This window comes from Platalea leucorodia (assembly GCF_965183815.1).
Source record: "Platalea leucorodia genome assembly, chromosome: 3".
Lineage (NCBI taxonomy): Eukaryota > Metazoa > Chordata > Aves > Pelecaniformes > Threskiornithidae > Platalea > Platalea leucorodia.
Window position 1 is genome coordinate 63,328,061 of NC_138825.1, and position 26,684 is coordinate 63,354,744.

The 26,684-nt window shown below is 41.0% G+C and overlaps 1 protein-coding gene across 1 annotated transcript in view; it reads right to left on the reverse strand.

Moving 5' to 3' along the window:
* The window catches only part of ARFGEF3 (ARFGEF family member 3), a gene marked incomplete at both ends in the record, with an annotated part of 87,903 nt that overhangs the window by 16,045 nt on the left and 45,174 nt on the right, over nt 1-26,684 (reverse strand). Inside the window, 17 exons of the mRNA XM_082305643.1 lie at nt 1,079-1,201; nt 2,305-2,449; nt 2,842-3,021; nt 4,596-4,741; nt 6,282-6,415; nt 7,772-8,086; nt 8,693-8,843; nt 10,256-10,366; nt 10,625-10,840; nt 11,087-11,194; nt 12,644-12,809; nt 14,078-14,244; nt 15,445-15,528; nt 19,121-20,031; nt 20,781-20,893; nt 22,304-22,628; nt 25,365-25,469. Of these exons, the coding sequence (XP_082161769.1) occupies nt 1,079-1,201; nt 2,305-2,449; nt 2,842-3,021; nt 4,596-4,741; nt 6,282-6,415; nt 7,772-8,086; nt 8,693-8,843; nt 10,256-10,366; nt 10,625-10,840; nt 11,087-11,194; nt 12,644-12,809; nt 14,078-14,244; nt 15,445-15,528; nt 19,121-20,031; nt 20,781-20,893; nt 22,304-22,628; nt 25,365-25,469 (3,500 nt within the window). The remainder of the gene's footprint in view (nt 1-1,078; nt 1,202-2,304; nt 2,450-2,841; nt 3,022-4,595; nt 4,742-6,281; nt 6,416-7,771; nt 8,087-8,692; nt 8,844-10,255; nt 10,367-10,624; nt 10,841-11,086; nt 11,195-12,643; nt 12,810-14,077; nt 14,245-15,444; nt 15,529-19,120; nt 20,032-20,780; nt 20,894-22,303; nt 22,629-25,364; nt 25,470-26,684) is intronic.

The following is a 26,684-nucleotide window of genomic DNA, read 5'->3' on the forward strand; positions in this document are numbered from 1 at the left end:
AGGCTTTTAAGTTTTCCAGAAGGGACATGAGTTCCCTCTACTGGTACTGGACATGCAAGTTTGTTTCTCCTTTGTAGTAATAATTACAATTCTGGTCTGTCATCACAAGCTGAATTCTGCCCCCCTTGAAATCCATGCTGAAATAGCTTAATAAGACGAGAGTAACATTAAGGACTAGATCTGCTGCAGTTAGGTGCTTTGTTTAAATCAAAGGGAGTCACTTACAGACGTAGATACCTCTGTGAATTAATATACATATAAAAAAAAAAAAAAATCCCCATTTTACCACTCATTAGAAGTTTTGCAGTTCACATAAGGAAAAAAAAAATCATTGCCACAGTTCAATGAAAAGTGTCAAATTCTAACGATCAAGGCAAGCCAGGGAACACGAACATGGGGGCAGAACGACCCAACAACATTTGCCTTTGTTCTGAAGTTTGGTGAAGCACCACAATTACTCTGCAGGGTCACCTTGACTTGATACACTGGGTCTCTGCTGCCCTCGGTAACAAAACAAAAAAACTAATCATGGGGACGGAGTGTTGTTAGTTGCAATGCTCATGATCTCATTGAAGGTTCAGCAGGTTTTCAGCACTGCATATGCCAAACTACTGCTGCTGAGGTGGGCAAGGGTAGAAAGGAGCCACATGGCTTTGACCGCTGAATGTAAAACATGCCCTGTTCTGATGCAGACAATCCATGCTGTCACTGCTCAATACCAGGCCACTTCTGCAGTATTCTAGTTTTTGGGTTTTTGTTTTGTATTGTTTTTTTTTTAATTAAATGAATCTAAGCAAGTCCTGATGTAAATTAAGATCAAATAAAGCAGACATTTAATAGTGAGATGCATCTTTGCTGCTATAACAACTTGAAGAATTGATAGCATTAGAAATGTTTCTGAAATAATCCCTTGGTCTTGATTTTATTTTATTTTTTTAAAGCACTCTGGACTCAATTTCTTCACTGCCTCTCTCTTCCCTACCATACTATGTATTACATAACTGAATTCTTCTCTTCTGCAGGATCAAGTTTGACATATCATGACTTAATGGGATAAAAGGAAAATAAAAATATTTACCCAGTCCTTTGACAAACTTCATAAGGCACATAATATAACTGGTGGCGGCATTGGCAAAGACCTGGATGCTGTCTGTGTTTAGAAATGCTTCAAAGACATCAAACACTGGAGCCTGGCGTTTCCCTGTGGAAATAACAAGATGAGAACTCTTCCCATCCCCCATAAAGGTGATTTTCCAACAGTTTTTCAAGAATAACTGAATCTGTAGAATCTCTTCTATTCTGGGCAGAGACAGAAACGATCTCAGAAGTAAAACCTTCTCTTGCTCCTGAGGCAACTTGTGTAGCCCTTCATAGGAAGTAATACAGACTCCCTCTGCCTTATCTATTAAAAATATCAGCTTAGGCCTGCCCAAATGGTAAGAGCAGGTTTGAGCTCAGTAGCTAACACTTCTGTTTGGTGAAGGTTTCTGGTTTACTTCTTGATGACTGCCAAAATGACAGCAGTCACGCAGAAAACTATTCAGACTACACAGTACCAAATTAGCCTTGCTTTTCCTAAGTAGATTATCAGTCTTCAAAAGATGTATACACTTGCATTTTGCCATCGATCACAACAGATCTGAAAGACAAAATTTAGGAGGAAAACCATATCCCTTACACATAACTTGTAACATTTAAAAATACCTTCTAATGGGGCAAAAGAACAGATTCAAGTGATTTTTCCCATATTACCCAGTTTCCATAAAAGCAAACATCTCTGGGAGGGATGCAGAATCATTCTTACAGCAAACATGGTTTGTAATAGTGCTAGCAATTTGAAGCCTTGTGATTAAGTGCCTTGACAAACACTTGCACAGATTATCACACTAACTTACCCTGATGTATAAAAGCAATAGGTTTTACATAGTAAGAAAGACAGTCCATGCGAGATGTGGTGGTTGTATACAGTATGCTTTCCTTTCTCTAGCAGAACAGTGACAAGGGCCCAGCCAACCTCAGTACTCCTGCACTACTGTTTTGATCAAAAATATTCAAGTAGGTTTGAAACATTTCTTTCTCATTCTACTCATCTACCAGAATCTAGACGATAAAAAGTCAGAACAATACCTCTGCTTTCCTTCCCACCCCAACTAATAAACCAGATACTTCAGTGCAGTCCTGGAGTGTTGCAGTGATCCTGCTAAGGTAGGGCATTTAAATATATTGAATTAGTTATTGTGTCCCCAAGGAATAAGACAGGGAAACAAAAGCACATATGAAACAGTCAGTGCAGTAAGTCCTTACCCATAGAGTATTCTCCTACAAGGTACTCTTTAACTTCTGACTTGCTGCTGCTGTGCACTGTTTCCAGGGCACTGAACAGGGGTCTCCATCCTGACTGGATCTGGGTAGAACACATTTCCACCAGCTCTCCTATAGAGGTGACCACCTGCAGACAGTGTAGGAGAGGTTAAAAGAATAAAACCAAAAACCAGAACTGATACATAGATTGACCTTCAGAAGGAATGAGGAAGGCTTATAAAAACATTCCTAGACTTCACTATGTTAGTCTAGACTAATTTATTGTTTTGGGTTTTTTTTTTTTTTAGATAATAGAAAAGTCTTCTTTAATTGCTTTAAAGCCAGGTGTACTGTGTCTATGCTCTACCACAATTCTGTCTTAGGTAGGCAGAGCCTTCTTGATTCCTCGAAGATGATTAAGGGGCACCATTTGAACGGAATTTGGGAAACACTCTCAAGTGGACCAAGTGCACTCTGGAAACCATCCTTCCTTTGGGCATGGTAGGCCAGATACAGACACCCTGATCAGGGCTGACTTGCCTGGTCTTGGACATCCTCATCACACAGCTCTAGCTGCATGATACGCTCAAAGGGGCGGAAAAGCGCCTCATTAAAGTGAAAATGAGAAGGCTCATTCCAGTCTGTCAGCACTTCCGTGAGGATGTCATGGATGAAGGAGACAGCCTTCCGAGACACGTGTCTCTCCTTATGACAGGCAGCCTGCAGGGAAAGGAGGAGTATTAGAGTTTGTCCAAGCAAAAAATTTGCTTTTAGTGCGACACTTTTAAGGGAGGTAAGCACTTCATGCTGCTGAACCCTAAAAACGGCTTCACCACTAACATGGTTAGGGACCCCAGTACAATTGAAATGGGAGAGTACTTCCATGGAAACAGATGACAGACTCTGAGCTGACTGGTGTCCCACAGATGCATGAAGGTTTGCTGACAATTCAAAAAGCACAGAGCTAAAATAAATAAATTAAATAATAAAACCCACAGAACAGAACTCACGTGAAATGTTGTCCTTTGTTTCTACCACGTGACCATTTTTCCTTTCAAAAAGGTAGTTTCTGCATATATTCACCATACATGTCTATGCATGACCAAATGTCAGTTTTTATTTGGCTATTTGTGGAACTTAAAGTGAGAAGGTTCTCATCACTTTTGGAAGAGCTATTAAAAAATTAAACACCAGTGAATCTGGATATAAAGCTACTGTTTTGAGCAACTATGCAGGTTATGCTAAATTCTATCCTTTCCCTGATGTTGCTCCTTCCCAGTAATGCTCTCATCTGCACCGAAGCCAACCAAAAAGACTGACCAGCCCTGCATTCTAAAAACAAGGAAGGTACTTGAGTTTAAACTGGCTTGGGATCTTAAAAGTGTTCAAAACATGAAAAGTATTTAAAGTGGTCTCAGGCTGGCATCCAAAGGCAAGTGAGACACTAGTTTTCAAGATAAAGGGCTGTTAAAGCATACAATAAAACTATTCTCTGCTATTTCTACTTCACTTAGAGGGATTCTACTGAGACTCCCCAATGTCTGAACTCTGCTGTAAGATAGTCCACACATTTTCTTGACTCAATGAAATGAAGTCCCATGGCAATTTACTGAACAGCCTATCTTAAAACTCCAGAAAAACATGCTCCCAATAGACCTGGGCAGATGACACCACATACCTCATCAACAGAAAGAAAGGAAGCACTGCACGTTTATTCATACCAATGACACAAATCCAAAAACTGTGAGAAGTCATGACACCAGCATTTCACTAGATAAGACTGAAAGTTTGGCTGAGGAAAGGTCATTTGTTATGACTGAAATCCATTATGTGGCTGCTACTGGCATGCCACTGACCAGGGTTCACAATGAAGGAGAAGGAAAGGGAAAAATGTCACCATCTTCCCAGCTGAGCTGGCTTATGTGGGAAAAGAAAGCCTGCATCCTTTTATGGGAAGACTTGCAAGGATGCAGACCTTGACTAGCAAAACAGGTAGATGGAGGAGTTACTTTTAATGTCTTCGGGTGGTTTCAGTTTTTTCACCACAGACACACAGGAAGTATTACATTGCAAAAATGGAACACACTGTCCCTGGACCTGCCCATATCAGTTATTTAAAAGTGTACTCCTCAGTGGCGGTATCCCAATATATGACACAGTATATACAATACCCCAACAGGAGTGTAACCAGATTTGACAGTGTTGAGGGTTGATATACATTTTTAAGAGCTATCAAGCCTTCCCCAGCTTTTTCAGCTTTACCATTGCATTCCCATTTTCTCCCCCACTCCTACCTCTACCAGGTGAGGTGCCACCAGGCTCCAGCAGCGCATGAGGTGGAGCAATGGGCGAGATTTACTCCTTACAATTCTGAGCATGGCATCACCAAGTCGGAACAAGTGAAGTGCACTTCTCCTGTCCTGGGTAGATTTTACTTCACCTACAAGAAAGTATAAGAAAATAAATGGAAGCTAAGCAACAGCAGCTCCTCCATCTCTAGATGTCTAAATGGGAATTTAAATCAGGTTAGAAATTATTAGTATTAAGGCGGGAGGGGGGCAGGCAGGGAGGATGGTGGAGAAAAAAAATGAAAAAAGAAAAAAAAAAATCAATGTAAAACACAGCCTACGCCTGTGTAGGTAAAAGAACAGGAGATGGACCCAAGTTTAAAGAACAACTTATTAAATACACTTTATTTTGATTTAAGTGATCCTTCTTTTTGCAAACACTTCAAAGACAAAGGCTTGGATGAATAGTGCAGAAAAGTTCAGCAAGGAGTCAAATAATTGATATTAAGACCCAAAACAGTAGTTGCAAAAACCTTTGGTGACATCTACAGGAAAGAATATAAACTGCAAATTATTTAGTTTGGTTTCTCCTTTTGTATTTCTTATCAAGCAAAGGATATGAAGCAGAGAATGTGAGAAAATACTTTTCTGTTCCCCAGCCAGTAACACTCATTGTTTCCTACTGAAAGGGATTCATCTTCCGTTGCTCTCACAACATTTGGAAAGACACTTCATTCTCTCATTTAAAATATGCTGGTGCTTTTATCTCTAACAAAAGATGTAATCGGGGGCATACCACTTTTAATAAAAAAAAAATTAATTGCTCTATACTAATTTTACTTTCATTCCTACTAACTACTGTTGACTGACTACTACATATATGATAAGAGGATCACTATTTATTGAAGTGATGAATGTTGAGGCCTGGAGACAAGCAAGAGCAAAAAACAAACAACTTGAAGTATCACTTTGAGAAAATGACAAGTAGCACTTGAGGGAGAGGAGAAACCGATTAAATTGGAGACACATAACAGATACAATCCACGTCTGCCACAGGACAGAACAAAGCCCATACCTTCTAAAGGCACAGTACAAATTTAAGTGAAATACCTTCCTTTGGGCCCAATCATTCTGCTCTATTTAAGACAGTGATGGAAACGACAACTTACAGGCTTCGTACTGTAAGGTATACGCTCCACTGTGCTGGGGAAAAGCAAGCAGGACAAATCCCACTGCTTTATTTAACATTCTTCACTTGTGCGCTTTGTTTGCTATCACCCATCTTCTGAACACTTCTGAGGTTATCCCACTGTCAAATGTCTAACCTAAATCCACTGTCTTCGGTCTATGTTCACCTGAATTTCCATACTGGATCGGGCTCCAAAATGGAGCTGTGATTAAATATCTGTGGATAATTGAACACCCCCAAAGTCCAAGAACCAAATTAATGTCCTCTGAAGTGTTCCATAGCAGGTGTGGATCTGGTCCCTGTCCAAAAAAAGCGCTCAACCTCTTCTAAAGACTTTTAATTGCTCCTACATAAAGATCTTCTTAGATTAAATACTGTTCTTTATTTATACCTTGAAATTTCAATTGGAAAAATTAAAACTGTAGGAATTCAAAGCAAGCCCAGTAAGCAGTACAGTTGTATATGAAACACAGAACTCTGTAAGGGACCTTGAGGTGATTTACCTGGCATTGCTAGGGAGTAATCAACTGTTTCTGTGACTGAATGGAAAAGCTGGGCCTGAGAAGCCTTCTTGAGCTGGTAAAGGAAGCCTGCCAATGCCATCAAGTTTAACTTGTCAGCAGCATCTTCAAAGAGCCTGTGAGTAAAAGAAGAGAATCTAACTGAAAAATTCACGAGATGCAGACTTAAATGTTTATCTAAGAGGATAATCCTTATCTCTACATGGCTGCTGGGTGTTGCCTTTGGTGACACATTGGGTTATTGAGGGCTTTTTCATTTATACGGTGCTACAGAAAGGCTTTGATCCAGAAGCTTTATTAATTGGTGGATGGAAAGTAGAGTGCTGTAGGACCGGCCAGAACACTTCCAAGATTCAACTGTGGTACTAAAACAAAAAGCCGCTTTTTCACAGAACCAACACTTCCCTATTACTGTATCTTAATGCTACAAGCAGTTCATGAACAAGTAATCAAAAAAAGTGAGAATATGCCCAGTCCTCACAACATAGATCATCATAGCTTCATTGACTTTAGAGTTACACCAGTTTGCTTCATCTGAAGTTACAACCCCTTACATGAAAAACAAATTAATTCAAGTCTTGGACTTAAAGTTGTTGTACCTGAATTGCTACTTAGGAATACAAACAAGAGTTGTTATTTTCAGCTGCAATGAGATCTTAAGATTTAAGAGTTAAAATCTGTAACCTTAAAGCAGTAAACTCATGCTTACAGAGGAGGTGGGTTCCACAGAGATTATAGTGAAATTTTATGTGGTGCTGCCACAAGTTGACACAAATACGATTTTCTGACGTTGCTTTTCATGAAAAACTTTCTATAGTCCTGGGAAACTAGGGATTGAGTCCTAGTAACGTCGGCACTGAAGTAACAGTGCAGAAATCAAACCTGCATCATTAAAATTATAGTACTACTATTCTCCAGTCTTCGGAACCAAGTTGTATTGTGATCTTCCTGAATAAAAGGTACTTTTCGCTCTGGAGACCGTGTTGTAGGGACACGTAACCTAGCCATTCTGTGACCATGCTTGGTGGCCCTTCCTCCTCCAGACACATTGGGGCAGGCTGACAAGCTGTCCACACAGTCCTGATAGAAGCAGCTGCTTTCTGACACTGGTCTTGTCACTCAGTCCCTTCCTATCAGGACAAGACACCCACTTATTTTGTCTGCTTTAGTGAACACAACAGATTAATTTACGTGCAAGCAATAAATCCACCACTCTCAGGATGCATTTGATTTACTTGGCATATTCACTGTTGTGCACAGACATACTCAGCCCAGGGCAGGTACTGCAGAGATGCAGAGAACCAGGTCTTTTAGGAACTGCTGGTTGTGACACACATGCAGCTCTCTTGTGAAACTCAACTGAAGCAACTGGCTGCAACAGACAAAGCTCAGGCCCTACTGTACCACAGAAAGGTCCATTTTGGTCCTGTTTTGGGAACAGGGATTCTGGTTCCTGACAGCGCTGCTTTTACCTGTCAGCTTGCGTGGAGAGTGTGAGAACAGCCTTGGCAGCACTGGTCCCACACAGCAGGCTGCCTCCACGGAAGTCAAAAGCTCTGCCCTTACTGCTCTCCTTGATGAGCTCCTGGATAGAAACTGGCTGAATGACAGGATTGCTGCTGAGGGTGGTTTCCTGCTGGGGGGTCAGTGCCTGGGGAGACTCCCCAGGCTCAGAGTCTGGGTGCAGCCCTCCAGGTGCCTGCTGTGACTGGGTGATGGTAAGGGAGGGCTGGGAAGCACCATCACTGAAATGGGTGTGCTCCAGTGTGCTGATGTACTCACACACCCTGAGAACAAACAGAAGCAAAAGATGAATAAAACCCTCAAAACAATACCTCCTCCCCCCACTAATCATCAGGCTCACTGAAGAAACACTTGGGTCTGTACTCCAGAGGTGCGTCAGAAGGATAGTGCAAGTATAGCTCTTGGCTGCCTCGCAGTCTCATCACTGTGAGCAGCCAGCTTACGTGGAAACCTGCTGCCAATTCACAGGCACCGATTACTAGGTCTGAACTACATACGATGCACAGGACATTTTCCTCAAACCATAAACAGACGATCTCTAACTCTCAGACTACACATAGATAACCTGTCTTCTTACATCCACTGGCCTCCTGTGTGCCTAGATAGCAAACAGTTTAGTGGAGGTGCCTGAAAAGCCCATTTAGGTTCCTGGGTCTGCTGGTTAACTTCGAAGTTTCTAAGCGTTGATTTTGTCTCTGCGTAGTGGTGGAAAACAGCACAATCTTTTCTCTTACAGATACTGGCAGATAATTCACTCTGACACTGTTTATACAGAACACTCCCAGAGCATGTAAAGCCCTTTTTCTCAGTCCATTACTTTCAGGCAACGCGGTATAAATTCTGTTTCTTTTGGGAAAGCTGGTGAGTACCTGAACACATGAGGCCAACAGTCCTGATTGTGGCTTCCCATCTCCAGGCCCACGTTAAGGACTGCATCCATACACAAAACATGAGCAGTGTGCAGGCAGACTCCCTGCACTTTCCCCATCTGCTCCAGTTTCTGCTCCACTTTCTGTTTCACTGCAGCATGAAAAAAAGAAAAAAAAATTAGCTTCTCCAGCTTTTAAACAAACACTGGTTTGTATATAGGGTGATGGCAAAGGTATGCAGTCTGAAAGCTATAAAAGAACATGGATTTTAGACAAAAAGAAGATTAGAGAAACCCATTCCTTCCTAATAAACATAAGTCAGTTTTAAAATTAAAATCCCTTTTGATTGATCTTATATGCATGAAAAAAAAAAAATCAATGCCAGATTGACACCCTCCACCCCCAAATTCACATCTAGTTGCCCACAGAACAGATGCAGATTGCCAGTGATATTACAAGTTTCTCTTTGAAGCTGGCTGGCTGGATATTTATTTTTACCAAAATCTCCTTTGCTATGGGGAAAAAAAAAAAAAAAAAAAAAGAGTTTGCAGATTTCACATCAATTTCCATATGAAAGGTTCACCGAAGAACTTTTGTTAATGGATACTCTTGTCAAAGCAAAACTAATCTTGAGCTGAACTACAACCATTTGGACCTCGTTCTTTTTCCTGAGAACCTCTGAAAAGCTTAGTTTTCCTGCTGCATTGGAATGGAAACAAATTTTGAAGCTTTGCAGGCTTTCATGGAACAGATCTGTTGGCCTCTGGCCACCACCACTGCCTCCTCTTTGCTTCAGCATGGCCTGGCCAACTTGTTTCAGTCATATCTAGCAGAGTGGTCAAAAGCTAGTTTCTGCTCAGGCCTATTCAGTTTTGTTTTCTCTACCGAGACACCAAATTTAAGTAGTAATCAGGGTCATTTGTGCAACACAGCATTTTGTTATGGGCTTCTTGCCATTAGAAATCAGATGTCATCAAACACATTTTATGTGCTTCTCCAAACAGCCATTGGAGACAACAATTGACTTTACTGACTACCACTGAGTTTGAAGTAGTGGTATAGACATGCAGAACTTTTTACATGTTATACATATATAATTTTTTTTATTCCAGCTTCATTTAACATGATTCAGAAACAGTTTTAAATATCTGATGATGACAAAAGACAACCAAAGATGTATACACAAGACAGGGAGAGGGACACAAACTCAGCTTATATTACCACCCAACACATTAAAAAAAAAAAAAAAAATATTGTTTCTCCGATGCCCTCTGGTTGTACTAGTATCACAAGGCTTAAAAAGTGCACATTTCAAAAATGCTGTTGTCTTATCTGTTGTTCCATTGATTTTAGTTCCATATAAAATATAATTAGCATGACATAATGTTAAGAACCTAGGACAGCAGGATGTGTACTGAAGCCTCTAGACATACATCCCATATGCCTACAAGTGAGTGGTGCACAGTAGTGGCATTCCCCTCTGTCCTTGTGTAGCAAAGTATTTTCCAGTTGCATCTTTGCAGGCAATATGAGATAAGGTAGGTAATATAATGACATAGTTACCTTGAGCTATAGTATCACTGGGCTCTTGGATTTCTTTTTCCTCCTTCTCTTCTTGGACACAGGAAGCAGCAGCCATTTGGGCAAGAGCAGATGCACAGTTAGCAGCAACTCCTGTAAAGCAACAACACAATTACTGTTTAACCAGCATTTCCTCACCAATCCCATGCAATCTCAACAACAGGTTGTGTCAAGGAAAGTTGGCTGGATATGTCTATGCTAGGGCAGGTGTGCTCTACGGGGAGTCCTACAGTCCAGGTTCCTATCCAAAACTGGAACACGATGCTGCTTTTCTCTCTTTCCCAAATTCCTTTAAGGAAAGTTACCATCCTGTTTTATGAGTCTGCCATGACATCCCACATGCAGCAGTACCTAAAGCACAGCTCAGCCGGGCTGCCCTCCTCAGTCCATCCAGGCTCACGCAAATGGAATCCTTCTCCTTTTGGTTCTGCTCCTTGGCTCCTTCTGCTCCCAAGATGAAGGCCAGCCCCTTGGAGCTGCCTGCCATGCGGCCAGTCAGCGGTGTGGACAAAGTGTCAATCAAGTTCTTCCAACAGCCGATTAAAAGGTACCGGGCAAAAGCAACTCCTGGAGTGAGAAATGCATTACTACTACTGGAAAATGACACAACAGTAGCTTTATCATCAGTGGTAAAAAACCAAGTCATATTTGTCCTCTTCATGCTGGACTACCAAGTAACGTATAGGATGTACCGACATACTTCCTTCAACCATTAGTTGTTGTTCTAAAAAAACAATTTATCTGAATATGCTTATGGTATATAACGACCTGCTGCTGGTAGATACACTTGTGCTTATAATACAGTCTTAATACCTGCAACAACAGAATCCTCTGTCTTCTGGTTTTGGGAAAGAGGAGATTGAGCTGAAGCAGATGCCATCAATTGGCCACCAATTGCACTGCTTCCCAAGCCATCGATGTCTGCCAGAACATTAAAAAACAACAGATTACTATTTGACACCCAGATGGTATAAGGAAAGCATCTCTTACTGGCTCTTCGTTCAAATAAGTACTACCGCTCCTGACTTCTCAGGTATGCTTTTTAGTTGCTCTTTTCTGGCAGCCTTCTGAATCCTTGGCATAAACGAGCTGTGGCATCTTATGCTTTGCCCAGTATAGCCAACGTTTTCTTGAAGAGGGGAAATATCCCACTCTCAAAAGACACCCCCCCTCCCCCCCCTGAAGTTACACAGTCAACAGAACTCTCAGCAAAGATTTAATGGCATTTCTTACAGTTCAGAACTTCCCACACCCTTAAATCTCCACATTTCTTAGTATAACCTTTCAAATCTTGTTAAATCCTGTATCTAGATGTTCCCAGACCTCAGTCTGAGTCCTCAGAAGGCACTGGGATCCTATGTCCTAAATGCAATTTTTAGTAGACCTATGTAGGTTCAATCTCAACAAAAGAAATACAAGCCTTTCTCCAACACAACGGAAGACCAGCTTCCAGCAGACAGTTTAATGTTAGGGACTTCAGGTTGATTTTCTTTCTAGCAGCCCCTGTCTGTCTGTCTCTTCTCCATATACTTCATGGCTATTGTTTTTCCAAAGTGTTTCTTTCAGCTTCCCAGCTCAATAGCTAAAAGCAACGCTGAGCTCAATACAATCAGCAAAAAACTTTCAGAGCAGTGCCCTTTGATTACCAGCTAATGGCTCAGCTGAAGCCAGTGTTCTCCCTGCATACATTGTTTTAATTTGTTTTAATTACCTCTTTGTATTCATACAGTATACACATCCAAGCAGACAACGCATTTAATATCAGTAGAATACCATAGACATTCTGCTGCCTTTCAGCTGATACTCTTTGATTTTTTCCCTCAAATGAAGCTAAGGATTGTTTTTAAGAATTCACTAAAGGTGCTCCAGGTTTTCAGCTTCTCTCTAGCGCCATTTGGCATATCCCTGGCATAGCACAAATATGAATCAAGGGGAGCCCAATCTGTATAATGCTTCCAGACGCCACTATTTATATTTGTACTGCACCACAGGCACAGTGAAATGGCTTTGCTATGACATCAAGAAAACAGCAGGCTTACCGCTCATCATCAACAGGTACCAAGTCTACCTGAACTGAAGTGGACAGAATTAAGAGATGTTTTGGTTCAGTGAACAAACCTACTCTCCCTGTCTCCCAGGAACAGTTTGTTTTTAAACCTATGCTTCAAAAGCTGTCTGTCTGATCCAAAACAAACACTTAAATACCTGCCACAGTTAAGTCTGATTCCTTCTGTACCAGTGATTTCACGAAACACCACGTGCTGCATAATGACATGCTTCTCTGTATGAAATGCAATGAAGCAGCATGTTATTGTAGTTTGTTTCAAATGTGTTTGGAAGTGAGCCTTGCCACCATAACATAGTACTGACCAGTCAGCATGGTGATAAGTGGAAGGCTGTGCTCTTCAGGGCTTCCCCAGTATCCAGCTTCCCCCAGCATGTTCCTTTCTAGTACCTGGTGGTACAGTTCTTCAACCCAGGCCTGGGAAAATACCATCAACACTCCACTGGACTGGACCTGCTTCATGAACTCCTTCTGCAGAGAATCATAAAAGCCAGATGTAAGACAACAGTAAGCCCTACAGCATGAGCCTCAGCCCCTAGATCTACTCCTGAGTGTAACGGAATGCAGGAGTAGAAAAGAAGTTATGCAAAGACAAGAATCAACTGAGGATCGCAATGTGTCTTTATGGTGGAGAAGGGCACGAACAAGGAGCTTTCCCTTGTCTTACTGCAGTTCATGCAAGATGCAGGTCATGACAGTTCTTGCACGGTGACAATGGCACATGCTGATCTCTTACTATTTCCACAAGGCAGAGATAGGATCTCAATTCCAGTAAAAAGAAATTGTGGCACCTAATGCTGCCTGTCCAGCAATCAGGCCCTTCTGCACTGAACAGTCACCACAGATGAACTCGGGTCCAGTTAGATATCTGAACTATTTTCAACAATACTTAGGTCATGCTCAGGCCTGCTGTGCACACTGCTGCCCCTAGAGAAGGTTCTGAGTCACAGATTTACTCTCACAGCTGCTGAAGGACATACCAGAACTGATGATGATGTTAAAACCCACTTGTTTTTGAGGTCTTCTAGCATATAAATTCTCTTACATGGGAAGCTCAGTAATAATGGTACATGTTGACAGATTTTTTTTTGTTTTCATTTTTTTGTTCCATATATCACCATTTTTTTTTATTTTTAAGAAAACTCTGAAATGACTTCTCTTGGGCAACTTAATTGAAAAACACAGATTCATGTTTCCTAAGTCCTGCAGCCTTCAAAACAATTTTTAAAAAGTCCAAGAAGCTGAGGAACCCCAGGTGCCACAAAGATCATCAGTTCATATTACTAAAACCTAATTATTTTTCACTCTAACTTCTCAGGTCTTCATCTGCATAAATACAAATCAAGTATTAAGCAAGAAATTTGTCATTACGCTCAAAAGTAGCTGCAAGATGAAGGTACATCCCTTGAAAACATGCATGAACAATACTTGCTGCATCACATGATGCTAATGAAGATCTGTTCTGAAGACAGAGTATTCATCAAAATGACGGCTACTTTAATGATAATCAGTGAGCAGCATTCATTCGTCCCTGAATTAAAGAGAAGTTGTGTAATTCAGATGCATGACATTTATCATGCAAGATTCATAAGCAGCGTGGAGAATGCTTCATTTGCAATTATTATTTCTCCACTTAGCAAGCAGCCTGAAGGCTTTACGTGTGGGCTGTTTTATGTGAAAGGAAGCAAAACAAATTTTCTTTTTTTTTTTTAACAGTTTTCCCATATCCCCCAACTCACCAGCAACACAGGGGCTTGGGCAGGCTTCTTCCTGTAGAAATCCGAGTTGGCCAATTTTAAGTTGAGCAGCAGAGTGTAATGTGAGACCATGTAGAGACTGTCTGCATTCATCAGAGTCTGGAAGCTGAAATTTAGGTTTCCCTCAAATCCTGGTGAGTGCATCATACCTAACAAAAACACCATGTGAGCTCTCACATTTTACACAGATCTTTGCCTGAGGGGAAAAAAAAAATCAGAAACTAACCCTAGCATTTCAGCAGCAACAGATTGCTAGAATAGTTAATGAATCATCAGTAGAAATTACTCTACTAAATGTACTAGAATAGGGAATAGAAAAATAAGTAGTCCATTTAGAATGCAGTGCTGCAAGGCAAACTGAGCACTCCAGTCACAGTCCAGCAAAGCAACATGCTAAATTTGAAATACAGAAGGAGCACCAGCATTCATTGGGATGACTGCCAGGTACAAAGCAAAGGGCAGGATACATCTGCAATGCTGACTGGAAAGGTGAGGTGGGAAGGGGCAGAGGCAAAGCCTGTGTACTTAACTGAACATACATTGCACCAAATGGTGCTAATGAGGGTGACAGCCCTTTTAACCCCCCAGAAAATCTGTCCTGGCTAAGTGAGTTGTTGGATGGGGACTGGAGTGCTTGGCACCTTGCAGGATCAAGTTGTAACCATCATTCTCTCCATGGCCTAGAGATATGTGCCCTAGAGATATTTCAGGCCAAGCTGGCTGGAACTCATTACAACTCCAAGCCCTGTTTAGTTCATACAAGACCTGCTTTCTAGATAGCTGAGCGCTTGCAGCTCTGTCAGACCCATAAGCCACCTGTAAGCACTCAGTACTCCTGAAAACACCCTTTGTATGAAACGACAGCCTACAACCATGCCCAGTAGCACAATCCCTTCGTCCCAGGTAGGATGGATGGCACATACATTTTCCTCTGAGTTAGCTGACCTACTGATAGAAAAACATAAATCAAGTATGAGCAATACCTAATTGAATCCCCATGATCTGTAGTTTGAGCCATCAAAAAAACAGAAATACTAGACACCCCCCTCCATGACCCACAGTATTTCATGGTTTTCACATCAACTGTGAAATCCATTCATATGTCAATTAGGAAAGATTAAGGAGTAAGCTTTATCCTAGAGGAACATTTGAAATGAAACAAAAAACAGCTTCCAAGGTTAGTTACATGATGAAGTAAAGCTGTGTCATTTGTTAACTGCTGCAGTGGTTTACTGTGAATATATTCCTCCCACCATAAAGCTCATGCCTTGTCTTAGACAAAATACAACAAACCATTAACATTAAAAAAAAAAATCCACACACAGAAAAGAAGCAAATGTTTTTCTTGCCTCGTGAGGGTTTGAAAGCTCTGTGCTGCTGCCTTCTCGGACTTTCCACTGTCGTCACTTTGGGGGCGTGGATAAGGTGAGTAACTGTTTGAGGGTGGATTTAGAAAGAGAGTAACTGTTCCAGGGTGGGTCTAAAAAATGAATAGCTGTTCAAGGGAGCAACCTTTGTGGGCGAGGGGTGATGGGGCTGGCCACAAACCACACGCACACAGGTTGGCGTGTGCTTGGGGTAGATTTCTCATGGTGAACGTTAACAGAGACTCTTTATCTAGCGCCAAAACTGCAACCATGTGCCTGAAAGTAGCCTGTGAGTAGCTCCAGTAACTCCTTCATCACTGAAGGCAAAGATGCATCTTAACACGTTGTTGGATGGAGGATCATGATATTGATGTAGCTAGAATATATAGATTTGATGCCTTATCTCTCTTAAATATGTACCTCGGGGACTAGAATCTGCTAGAGTAACAAAAACCTCAAGGTAGAGAGGTATTTAAAAGAAAAAAAAAAGCCCACTTTGTTTTGTATTAAAATATTTTAAAAATTGTGCAACCTCTTGTGCAAGACTACAATTAGAAAGGAAGGTGTAGAACTGCACATTAAAATGGCTACTACATAGTGGGTATGTATTTGAGCACCCAAAAGTGTTTGGGAAAAATATGGTCCCTAATTTCCTCTAAAATATGGGAAAATAAACAACTGTATTTGAGAGATGCTGAGATCTCAAAAGATGCATATACTTGCAATGATACTTAATAACATAAAAACCTTGCTGCTAAAAGGTATGGAATCAAAACTGAAAAGAGGTGCTAAAAACGTTTGCTATGATTATTCACGCAATGGCACGCTATTTTTAGAATTAACGCCTTGACACTGCAGTTCATGAGAATAGTTATGTCCGAATTAAGAGAATACTGATCATCAACTTTAATTATAAAAATCTGCCAGCCACAATAAACAATGAGGTTAGCACACTGTCTTAACAGAGACAACAGTTCATTTAAATTGGCCAGGTAAAAGGAGGTCCTGAAAAAATGCAAACTTAATGTTTTGTGCAAGTCAAGATAACGTTGAGAATTTTTTGATAATTCGGTATTTTTTAAGATAGACATCACACTCCAATGTCACTAAGGAATTTCTGGCATTGGTTTTACCTAGCAATAAGGAGGAACTTTCTGAGGAAAGATGAAAACTGTAGATTAGGAAGGCTTTTAACCAACTGGCTTCCAAATCTTAATTTCACCATAACTCTGCTTAGCTGACTTCACTTTTTCCATGCTTATACTCCCATGCCAGTGCCTCAAATTCCTACCTCCTTTTATTGCTTTTCAATCCTACGAAAACGTAACAATATTACAATACTATTTAAGGACCTAGCCTGTAGGAAAGACTACTAAATTGCAGATAATGTATTTTTCCCCCAAAGTGTAAGAAAAATTGAAAAATGAAACAAAGCAGTTAAATAAGGTCTCTCAGAAACACAAAAATACTGCTTCTGTACTGGCTGGTCTCAGAACTGCACCTGTCTCTCTTCTCAACTCGAATCTTAACCAATACTCAAATTTCCTAATGTATTCTTCAGGAATTATACGTGAATAGATGTTGTACATACAATGAATAGGACCAGTTCCTCTAACTTCACCACCTAATTTGTGCCTTGAATTGTTGGTGCTAGTGAAGGAGTCCTGAAGTAAGGACTCAAACGTTGCCTATAGAGGCAGATCAGACTGGCGTCTCACAAGGTCTCCAGGGGGAGTTCCTACCCCCAGGCACGTGTTTCAACTTTCGTAAGTCTCTCTCTCTTTCTCCAGATCTTCAAACTCACGCCCCTCCCACCTACACAGGAACAGAAGTCCTCACCTCAGGAGGACTGATGGACTTTTGCTTAAGATCTGCAGTACAAGTTAAGGGATTGCTTCAGCTGGATTGAGTCTCATTCCAGGTGTCCAGCTGAAACATGATCTGCACAGATCTTGTGAGAGCATAAAATTACACCTCTGTAACAGTCACAGCTCTATGAAGAACAGTAACTTGCTACTATATTTTTCCATGATTCCTTACTGAGTGGCATCTTCTAAGAATACTTCACCAAATCAGACTGGAAACATGGTATAAATTTTTAAATACAGATTTAGCCACGGGGGTGGCTTTCTTAGGAAACTGAAAGGTCTTCCTAACTCAATAGCCTAAGTCCAAGACTAGGCATCTTTTTAAAAGAGATGTACAAACCAGAAATTATGCAGAAATCGAGTGATATTCTTCCATCTTTCTCACTGTATTAGTCATACTGGATGACAACAAGAGCCATGTTTAGCCTTAAAATCTAGAAGTCTGCCAGGTCTACCTCTTCCAATGCTTTAAAATGTTCTAAAGGGATTTGACAGACAAAAGAGAAAAGAAGTGGTATACTCATGCACGAGGGAACAGGTGCACGAAAGTTTGAGCTAGAGTTCTAGTCCTGGTCTTCTGGCATAATCTCACTCTTTTTCAGCAAAAAGAAATCCCTCATGACAGAAAGGATGCTTTTGAGCACCTCAATTAGGAATGTAATTAATATTAACGTCCCCTTTAAGATATCTCCGTTCTGTGATATAACATGGCCAATGTTTCTTAAGAATGTCATCGACCATCTTCCTGAGTTAGGGCTTATTTGGGCAGCATTTCAACAGCACATCAGGAATATCAGCTCATTCACCCTGCTTCATATTTGAATTATGCTGTATGATGATGGGAGGCATCCTTTCTGACTCTGTATGAGTTTAATGTGTGTGAGAGAGCACAAATGAATGAAGCAATGATTAGGAGAGGAGCAATAGGAAAGGCAATTGTGGTGAATTAAGTTAAAGAAACAGAGAAACATATTTTAAACAAACATTTCCACTTTGGCCACTGTCAGGAAAAAGAAACCCTTCTAAAAATATATAAATTTATACACATTTTAAATATACTATCAACAGGACAAACTAGCCTTTGCATGGCGTTTTTTTGTTTGATTGACCAAGTCAAAATCCCAAAGGTTCTAACCCTGAAATAACTGCAGGTATTTAATCTCTTAAAAGGTAAGATCTTTAACTATTTTTCACTTGGTCCGAGTTTTGAGCTTTGCATTTCCTGTAATGATAGATAGCAGTATTTAAAAAAAAAAAAAAAAAAAGAGTGAAGAAGAAGAGAGTCGCTCCTCTTTTCTTATCCTTTCAAGAGCTTACTGCTGTGGAATTTTTATCACCACCTTTGCAAGGCTGGCATTACCAATAGTAATGCAGTGATGTACTAAGCTACTTAAATCTCTTTCAAAACAGGTGATGATCCTCCTCACACCCCTTTGATGCTAAGGGGCAACCCCAACCTCTCTTTAATGACAGCATGTGCAAATCTTCTCAACAGATCTTCACGAACCTGTGAAGAGGTATCTTACTACAGAAAATTCAGTTTCTCTATTGACTGAGGATGTAATCCAGAGCCTGTTAAGAGTCAGTGGATTGACCTCCCTTTGAATCAGCGCTTGCATATTCAATTTGCTTTGCCCTAAATGAAGTGTGCTGCTGTGGAGGAATGCGCTTTGTAAAGCACAAACCTGATTCTGGATATGTTCTCTGAAGATGAGATCCTACAAAAGAATCTGTGTACAGTGCTGTCGCAGTGTGCATGCTGGTTAGACAGTAAATATTTGCTTGCAAACCTGAGCAGAAGGTTGAAGAGAAACTCTGCAGTGCTCCATCCACCTCCTCTATGCTGGGAAGAGCTATAAGCCGAGGAAGAAGAGCTTCAAGTGACTGGATAAACAGCCGAGCACTGTGCTGGTCTGCTTCTTGGTTTTTCAGCAATTTCAGAGAGAGAGCAGCAGTACGTAAGGACCTGTGACCTGGACAATCCCGTGGTGTCTGTTCCTCATCAGCCAGGGAGCAATTGTCAGAGCCTATGTCTGAGACATCTGACCTGCCCGAGTCCTTCTCTGCTGCCATGGAATACTGATCGCATGAATCAAACTCAGTCCTAGAAAGGTCCTGGTCATCTACACTGAAGTTACTTTCACTGTATCTGGATCCATAGGACCGGGTCTTACAATCAACTGATAAGAAGTTAGTTATATCTGGATAGACTATGGTGTGGCTTCTCTGAACAACATCTGGCTGGTCAATGGTTTCTGACTCTGGTTCTCTATAACGTATCTCTTTGCTTTCATGTCCAGCTGGAGATGGCAGTGAGTTTTTTTGACTTTCTGGATTATCCTCTGGAGTTGTCTGTCCCATATCCCCTTCCAAAGTGGTCTGACCAGTGTCTGTGGTAACACTAATGCTAATATCAGGACTCTTCTCATTTCCTGATTCCCAGGCAGGATTTTCTGAGGACAGGATGCGCCTCTGCCACCTAAAGTCGGCATCGTTGATCTCCATGGAGTCCCTGCTTGTCTCGGTCCCATCCTTCAATTCTTCTAAGCGCCGGAGCAGCAGCTGGATCTGCTCTTCACTAAGACCCCTCCCTTGGCTCAGCTCATCTAATGCTCCAAGCAGGGCAAAGACACAGGACACCGAAGCATAACATGCTTCAATACCACCTTTGATGCACGCTTCTGTCATCCCGTCCATGATACTACAATTCAAACAGAGTTTATTTAAGTGATGCAGCACATACAGTGAGCGCATGTCACTATCATCCAACACCATCCCTCCATAACCAGGAAAAAAAGAAGTGCAATTATCCTGTAAGATTACTCCTGAGAAAGACAACTAGTATTAGAACAAATTATTATCTCTCTCATGTGGACACGTCCATTCTGTAAAGGGAGTGCCAACCAGGGAAACAGTTACCTGCATTTGTACCAGCATGCGTAGCATGTTTTCCCTTACAGATAAGCACTTACACTGAAAAAAAAAAACCCAACACCCAAGTGAAGCTAAATTTAAAGCCATCTGTGTCCTGAAAATTATCTTATCTACAAGATATGATCTTTATAAGAATGAAGAATTCTTCTTGCTCAATCTGACAATGTTTAAATTTTCTGTTACCACCTTTGACTTCATCTTGGAAATGCACCTCTAAATAAGCACACAGTTATTTCATTGCAAGGTTAGGGACCCAAACCCAAGACTTTCCAGCTGTAAACCCAAATATTTCGGTATTTTGGCAAACTCCATAAGGTAGTTATCTATGCCTTTACAATCAGGCCCAGACTGATGACAGACCACTAAGAGCTTTTACCCCTCTTCCATTTTCACAGCTTATTTAACCAGGGAGATAGATACCCTGGCTCATATTTGGGTATGCTTCTGAAGGTACAAGTGTTTAAGTGCCCTGTGTGCACAGGTTTAAAAGAGGCTAAAGGAGGAAACAAAGCATACAGCTTGAGAAGATCCAGATGGGACTTCCTTTTAGAAATAGACCTCTTCCTGGATTCTGACTCAGAAGAGCAAGGCCCTGCCAAATCACAGAGCCGCCGAGGACTGCCAAGTATCTGAAAGGAAAGGAAACAAAATTTACTAGAGGATTATCTAAGCATTATTTAAATACAATAAATGAGTCATAGCTCTATCAAGCCCTGGAACCCAAGGTAGCAGTACTGTAATTTCTCACAGCAAAGGAAAACAGCACAGTGATGTTCTACTTATTAAAGCTGCCTTTCCTCTTTTTAAAGGCAGAAAAGCAGACAGAGTAGAATATTCAACAAGAATCACATATAGAATATTCTCCAATGCTTTACATTTTGACTGAATATGTTTCAACTGATACCGCATACAAGACAATCTTTAAGCCTAAAGATAGAGCAAGTATCTTGCATTATATTATATACCAAAGGGGGCCTTTCTCTTCAGTCACTCAGTTACAAAATGATAGAGTCATGCAAAGACAAGCAAAGTGATTCCTTCTGACTCAACCTGCTGGGTGGCGTCCTGTGAATGGCCACCAGAAAACACAAGGAGAAGGCTTTACAAACAAGCCCATATTAATAAGCAGAAAGAGGCAACAGATATGTCCTGCAGGAAACAATGTTAGACTGAGCTTTTCCTAAAACTTCAAATGTCATATTGCTATTGTTTAAAATTAGAGGAAGACAACTGCCAGGGTGACTGCCAGTTCAGACAACCACCCAGTGGGTGGCTGTGTGGTGTTAGGAGACATCTTCAGACACACAACAGTCTAGGTATGCACAAGCTAGAACAAAAATCCTCTGAGAGAGACCACTGTTCCTACAAATTACCTAAGTTGCTTTGTGTTCAACAACATGAGAAGAAAGCTGCACACGTGAAATGGGAGGGCCCATGATTTCAGCTGCTGCTCAAAGACGTCTCACACTGCTCCAGTTCTCGTGCTGTCAGAGGCACTGGGCAAGAGGCCAGAATAGACTGGTCTTGGCATAGCCACTAAAGACACTGGCAGCTTCCTTGTGGCTATTCTAATAAAGCTCAAGGAAACTGTATTTCAAAAACCTGGCACGTAATCAAAGCATATATTCACCTTAATGCCTGGAGTACTACGCTGTGAGGATGAATGCCTCCTTCTAGCAAGAGCAGAGAGTGGGGATAGATGCCAAAGAAGTTGAGAACTGGATCACTATACTGTATCTCACCGAAAAGAGCAGTCATGACTCAGTGACAAGATCTGCTCCATGCAGTACCACAGCATGAACACTGATGGAGTTGCCATAGCAGCTTGCGTTATGGAGACAAATATAGCTATTACGACTTTGTAAAACTAAAAATATTTGTCAGAGTGGCTTTGATGTAAAAGCTGTGCTCAGAAAGGGCAATTTCAGCATCCCTAGTGCTCAGGTATGGAATGGACTGGTATGCAGGTATCAGCAACATTTACTGTTAAATAAACATTTTGCTTTACATGCCTGGATTTGCACGTGTGATTATCCTACCTCTTTCATAATTTTGATGGCTTCTACTCGGTGCTGAGGTGGTGGGTAAAGCAATATCCGGTGATAGAGAGACTGCAGCACAGGCTTCATGGATTCCACTGACCCCACCAGTCGAACTAGTTCTGCTGCAATATAATATATTGTCCGTGCAACTGGCCCACTGAGGGCAGGTGCTGTGGAGGAACAACCTGAACCCCGGCCATGATCAGAGATCCCTGAGGAAGGTGAATCAGCCTCAAGGCAGATGCTGCTGTGGGCAGAGGTGATAGTTTTGTCATGGATTGGATTTCCCAGGATTACTACTAGGGCTGGACACAGTTGCTTCCTGAGAAAAGGAGAAAAGCAGCAGATGGTAACTGAAAAAAAAACCCCTCACAGGAACAGATTGAAAATAGCCCACGGTTAAATGAGATACACACTCTTGTTTTAATGATCAGTCAACAGCAATGGCTAGATAGAATAACAAATTACACCAGGCTTTTTTCATCTCCCAAGCATCAGCATGCTAGTACATATGGGAATACTTTTGGGTGCTTTATAAACATGGTACTGATTTTGCAAGTTCATGTTGCTGCACAGCACCGCCCTTTACAGGATAGCATGCCTGCCTCTTTCTTTGGCTACAACCTATCGTAAGGTAAAAATTCTAGGTTTCTACTGCCAAGTGTTTCTTCTTCAGTCCAACTTGGGAGCTTTAAAAAAACCTGACCAAACAAAAACCAATCTATGTTAACTAGAAGGCCTGATGTTCCACCACTGAACTGCACATGCATGTATTTTAGTAAGCACCCTAGTTGCAAGCCTCTTTTTTGCTGGCTTTTGAGAACATAATTAAAGCCTTCTACAGTAACCCAAAGGGTGCATTGTAACTCTTCACATGCCACTAAACACTAAAAACACCGTCCTTCCTTCAACTGGCTTTCTGCACGAACACTCAAGTGATTCCACATCAGCGTATCAGTCTTCTGTGGAACAGAGCCAAAACCAACTCAGCACTTTGCTCCATTAGCTGTCATTTCAGCTTTGCACTCACGCACTTGACATTTTACTTCAGTCTGCAAGACCCTAATTTAAAAGGCCAAGTGCTGCATGAGAATTCACTCCCAAACCTGATTCACCCACATGCCTCAGAGGTTCAAGCTGGCACCTAGAGAAAGCACCCAATGACAAGTAACGATTCAGCATAAAAAATAGCACATCCTCATAGTACATCTTATTTTCTCAAGATTTTTATGCAGCCCAGCACTTCTATTGCTTCTCTTAATGTTCTTGCTAAAACAGCTTGGCTTCCTGAAGTCACAGAAAGAAAAACAGCTTTTAATCAGACATTAGATAATGACTTTGAGTCTGCTTATTACATTTCTTTCTCCAATCAGGTACACTTCAAAACATATCAATTCACTGCTTAAGAAACGTGTCTGCCTCGAAGCAGGCATAATCACAGGTTGCAACAGCAACATATTCCCCACACACCTTAGTCCCATCAAAGTCCTTCCGTATCAAGCTATGGAGAACACTGTCAGAAGAACACAGAGCTAAATCTCTTTGTCTGCTGCCTTCTTTATCTTCTGTTGAGAACTGACGACAAAGTGCCAGGCAGAAACAGAGCTGTATGCATGTAGGCAACAGCTCCTTAAAGAACAAAGACAACTATCAGTTTGGTTCACAGCTTCACTAGACAGCTAATGGATTAGTGTGAACTTATACTGCTATATATTCAAAATTATGTTTGCAGTTTAAACTGATTCATGTCTTCCTAGTGGGGCTTTTTTTTTTCCACTTCATCTTAAGCATGTAGCTGGAGGATGCATATGTCTTGGCAGCAATGCAGGTTAAGAAGTCCTGCCCCTGATGGCTTGCCTTCATGATACAGAGTTACAAATACAAATACCTGTAGATTTTCAGCGTAAACTAGATCATCAAAACGATGTCATTTGAAAATAAAACAGGAAATGTTTTCTTTTAACCAAGATAATTTCAATGACCTTGCTTATAGGATGACCCCACAGTCAGTCACATAAGTGTAAACAAAGGGTTGGGTGAAATTCAAGTGCAGAAACTTCTGAAATGGGTTTGCTATGAAAGAGAGAATTCTGCTCTTACATTAGAGTTCCCAGAGGCCTCAGCACAGGGTCCCTGTGCAACCTTGCCAAGTATTATCAACCTGAAGATCTCCCAGTCCGGCAGCCACTGATTTTCCTAGGACAGCAAGGGAAGTTACGGGTGCCTCTACATGTCGCATCCTTAGAATTGGGCCCAAGTCAAACACTTCCATTTCAAAAATTACAGGGTAAAAGCACAAGAAACACATTTGCCATTAACAGTCACATATATCTTTTCTTAACAATCACCTGCCAGGGTCACAGGATGGGCATGGACTGCAAGGAACTGCATATTAGTTACATTCTTGGGTTTTTACTATGACTGAACTATCCATATGCTATTCAAAAAGCACTATTGCAAACAAAAAGAGGGAAAAGGATTATTTCAGGTGCTCCGAGGTGATGGTATCAAACAATTTAGAGGTAGATATGAACACTAAAGACATCAAGCCTTTCTGGTGAAGTGTATTAAAATGAGGATTTCTTGATAAAGTGGAAGCACCATGAAGACCATTTAGCCTCAGCCTTTATATACAATGCAGATCATAAGCATTTCTGGTCACCAGCACACCATCTGACATTAATTCTGCTTATCTTCCTGTATTACTGCGTCAGAGCAGTAAGAATCTCTACAGCACTCTCCTACAGTAAGCAGAATATTTGTGTGTTTAATACCACACACAAATACGAACTATTGCAGAAAGTGTAAGAGATTTTCTGTTCTGACTAAATACATTACACTTCATTACAGTGACAATTCATTACAGGGATTTAATCTGCTAGCTGAGCATGAGGTCCTAACAAATCTTATATGAGGCACAGAATGAACTGATAGTAGGTTAACAGCAAGCTCTGCTCACATCTAGAGATTTATTACAGGTTTGTTTGCATGGCTGCAGGGAGAAGGCCCTTTTATACTTACAAACTGAATATTTGCATTAGTCTTCAGACATACTCACCATATTAGATCAGTGAATCCTTTGTGCTGGTGCATGCTGGGAGAGGAGCTGTTTAACATGGAGAGGATGCACTCCAAGTAAAGAAGCTGAAGTTGCCGATTGTCACTGGCAAAGAGAAAAGATGCCGTTCACAGCACATTAAAACAAGGATTATTTAATTTTCAAAAATAACTACATGAGTTCACTTGAAAATTATACCGCAATTTACAGCAGTGATTTACTTTGCTTCTTCCTATGGATTTACAGTGGTGTGATCACTTTTATCATCCCATTTATTTTTAACTGATCACATGCAGCTAGCTATCTGCTACTTTTTCTAAGTAATAGAAAGAAAATAGATTTAATTAATCAAATTTCAGAGTGAAGAATTAAAAAAAAATCTACATGAAAAAAAGAGGAAGAAGAAAACAGAAATAATTATTCAAATTCAATCTATAAACTTGAGGATGAAGGAACCCTTAAACAGAGGAAAAGGAAATAACCAGAAGATTTTGGACTATTGGATAGTTTCTTTGGGCAATGCGAAGGGCATTTAGGCTGCTCTCTTCTGGTTATTTTTTCTCTTTTCTTGGCGACAGCCACAATGGTCAAAAGTCAATGTCTACAGGCAGAAAGTCGCATGATGACATGGCTACCTTTCAGGGCCTTGCCAGTTACTCTGTCAAAACCATAAACACAAAGTGAGCTTCATGAGGAATAACGTGAAAAATCCTGAGGACACCTGGAATTGATGCGCTTGTAATGTACGATGTGCTTGCACCTACTCTCAGAATTAGCCGTGGATTCAGGAGACAAGCAAGGCTGAGGTCTGCCTTATGAAAGGAGCTACCCATGCCAATTGCACTCACATTATGGCTTTCACTCCTAAGAAGACTAGGATTTAATCATTCTTTTTTGGTCCAAGATGAGAGCTGGAGGAATGTATTTTCTGATATATGATGGTAGCTAAAGGAAGCTGTAAAGAATGGATTTATCTTAACTGAAATTAAGGAATGAGAAATGTCTGCTCTTCCGTCGCTGCCTGAATTCCTTTTGTTCCAATAGATGAACTTTCATCCAAGTAAAACAGTACTTGTTTCACGTGCCATGCAGAAAATAGCGAATCCCGAGGCTCAAAACTAGATTTCTAACTCTATGCTATGGAGGGTTTAAAACTGCTGGCTGGTTATATATTTTAGAGGTGATAGCCTTTTCCTCACAACAGTCCACATCTATCTGGAAAGATAGGCACATTCCAGATTCAACTGCCTTCTTTCCCCACAGCTTTTCTTACACTGTATCTTAATGCAGGTCATCAACATCTTGCAGTTGACACTTGCA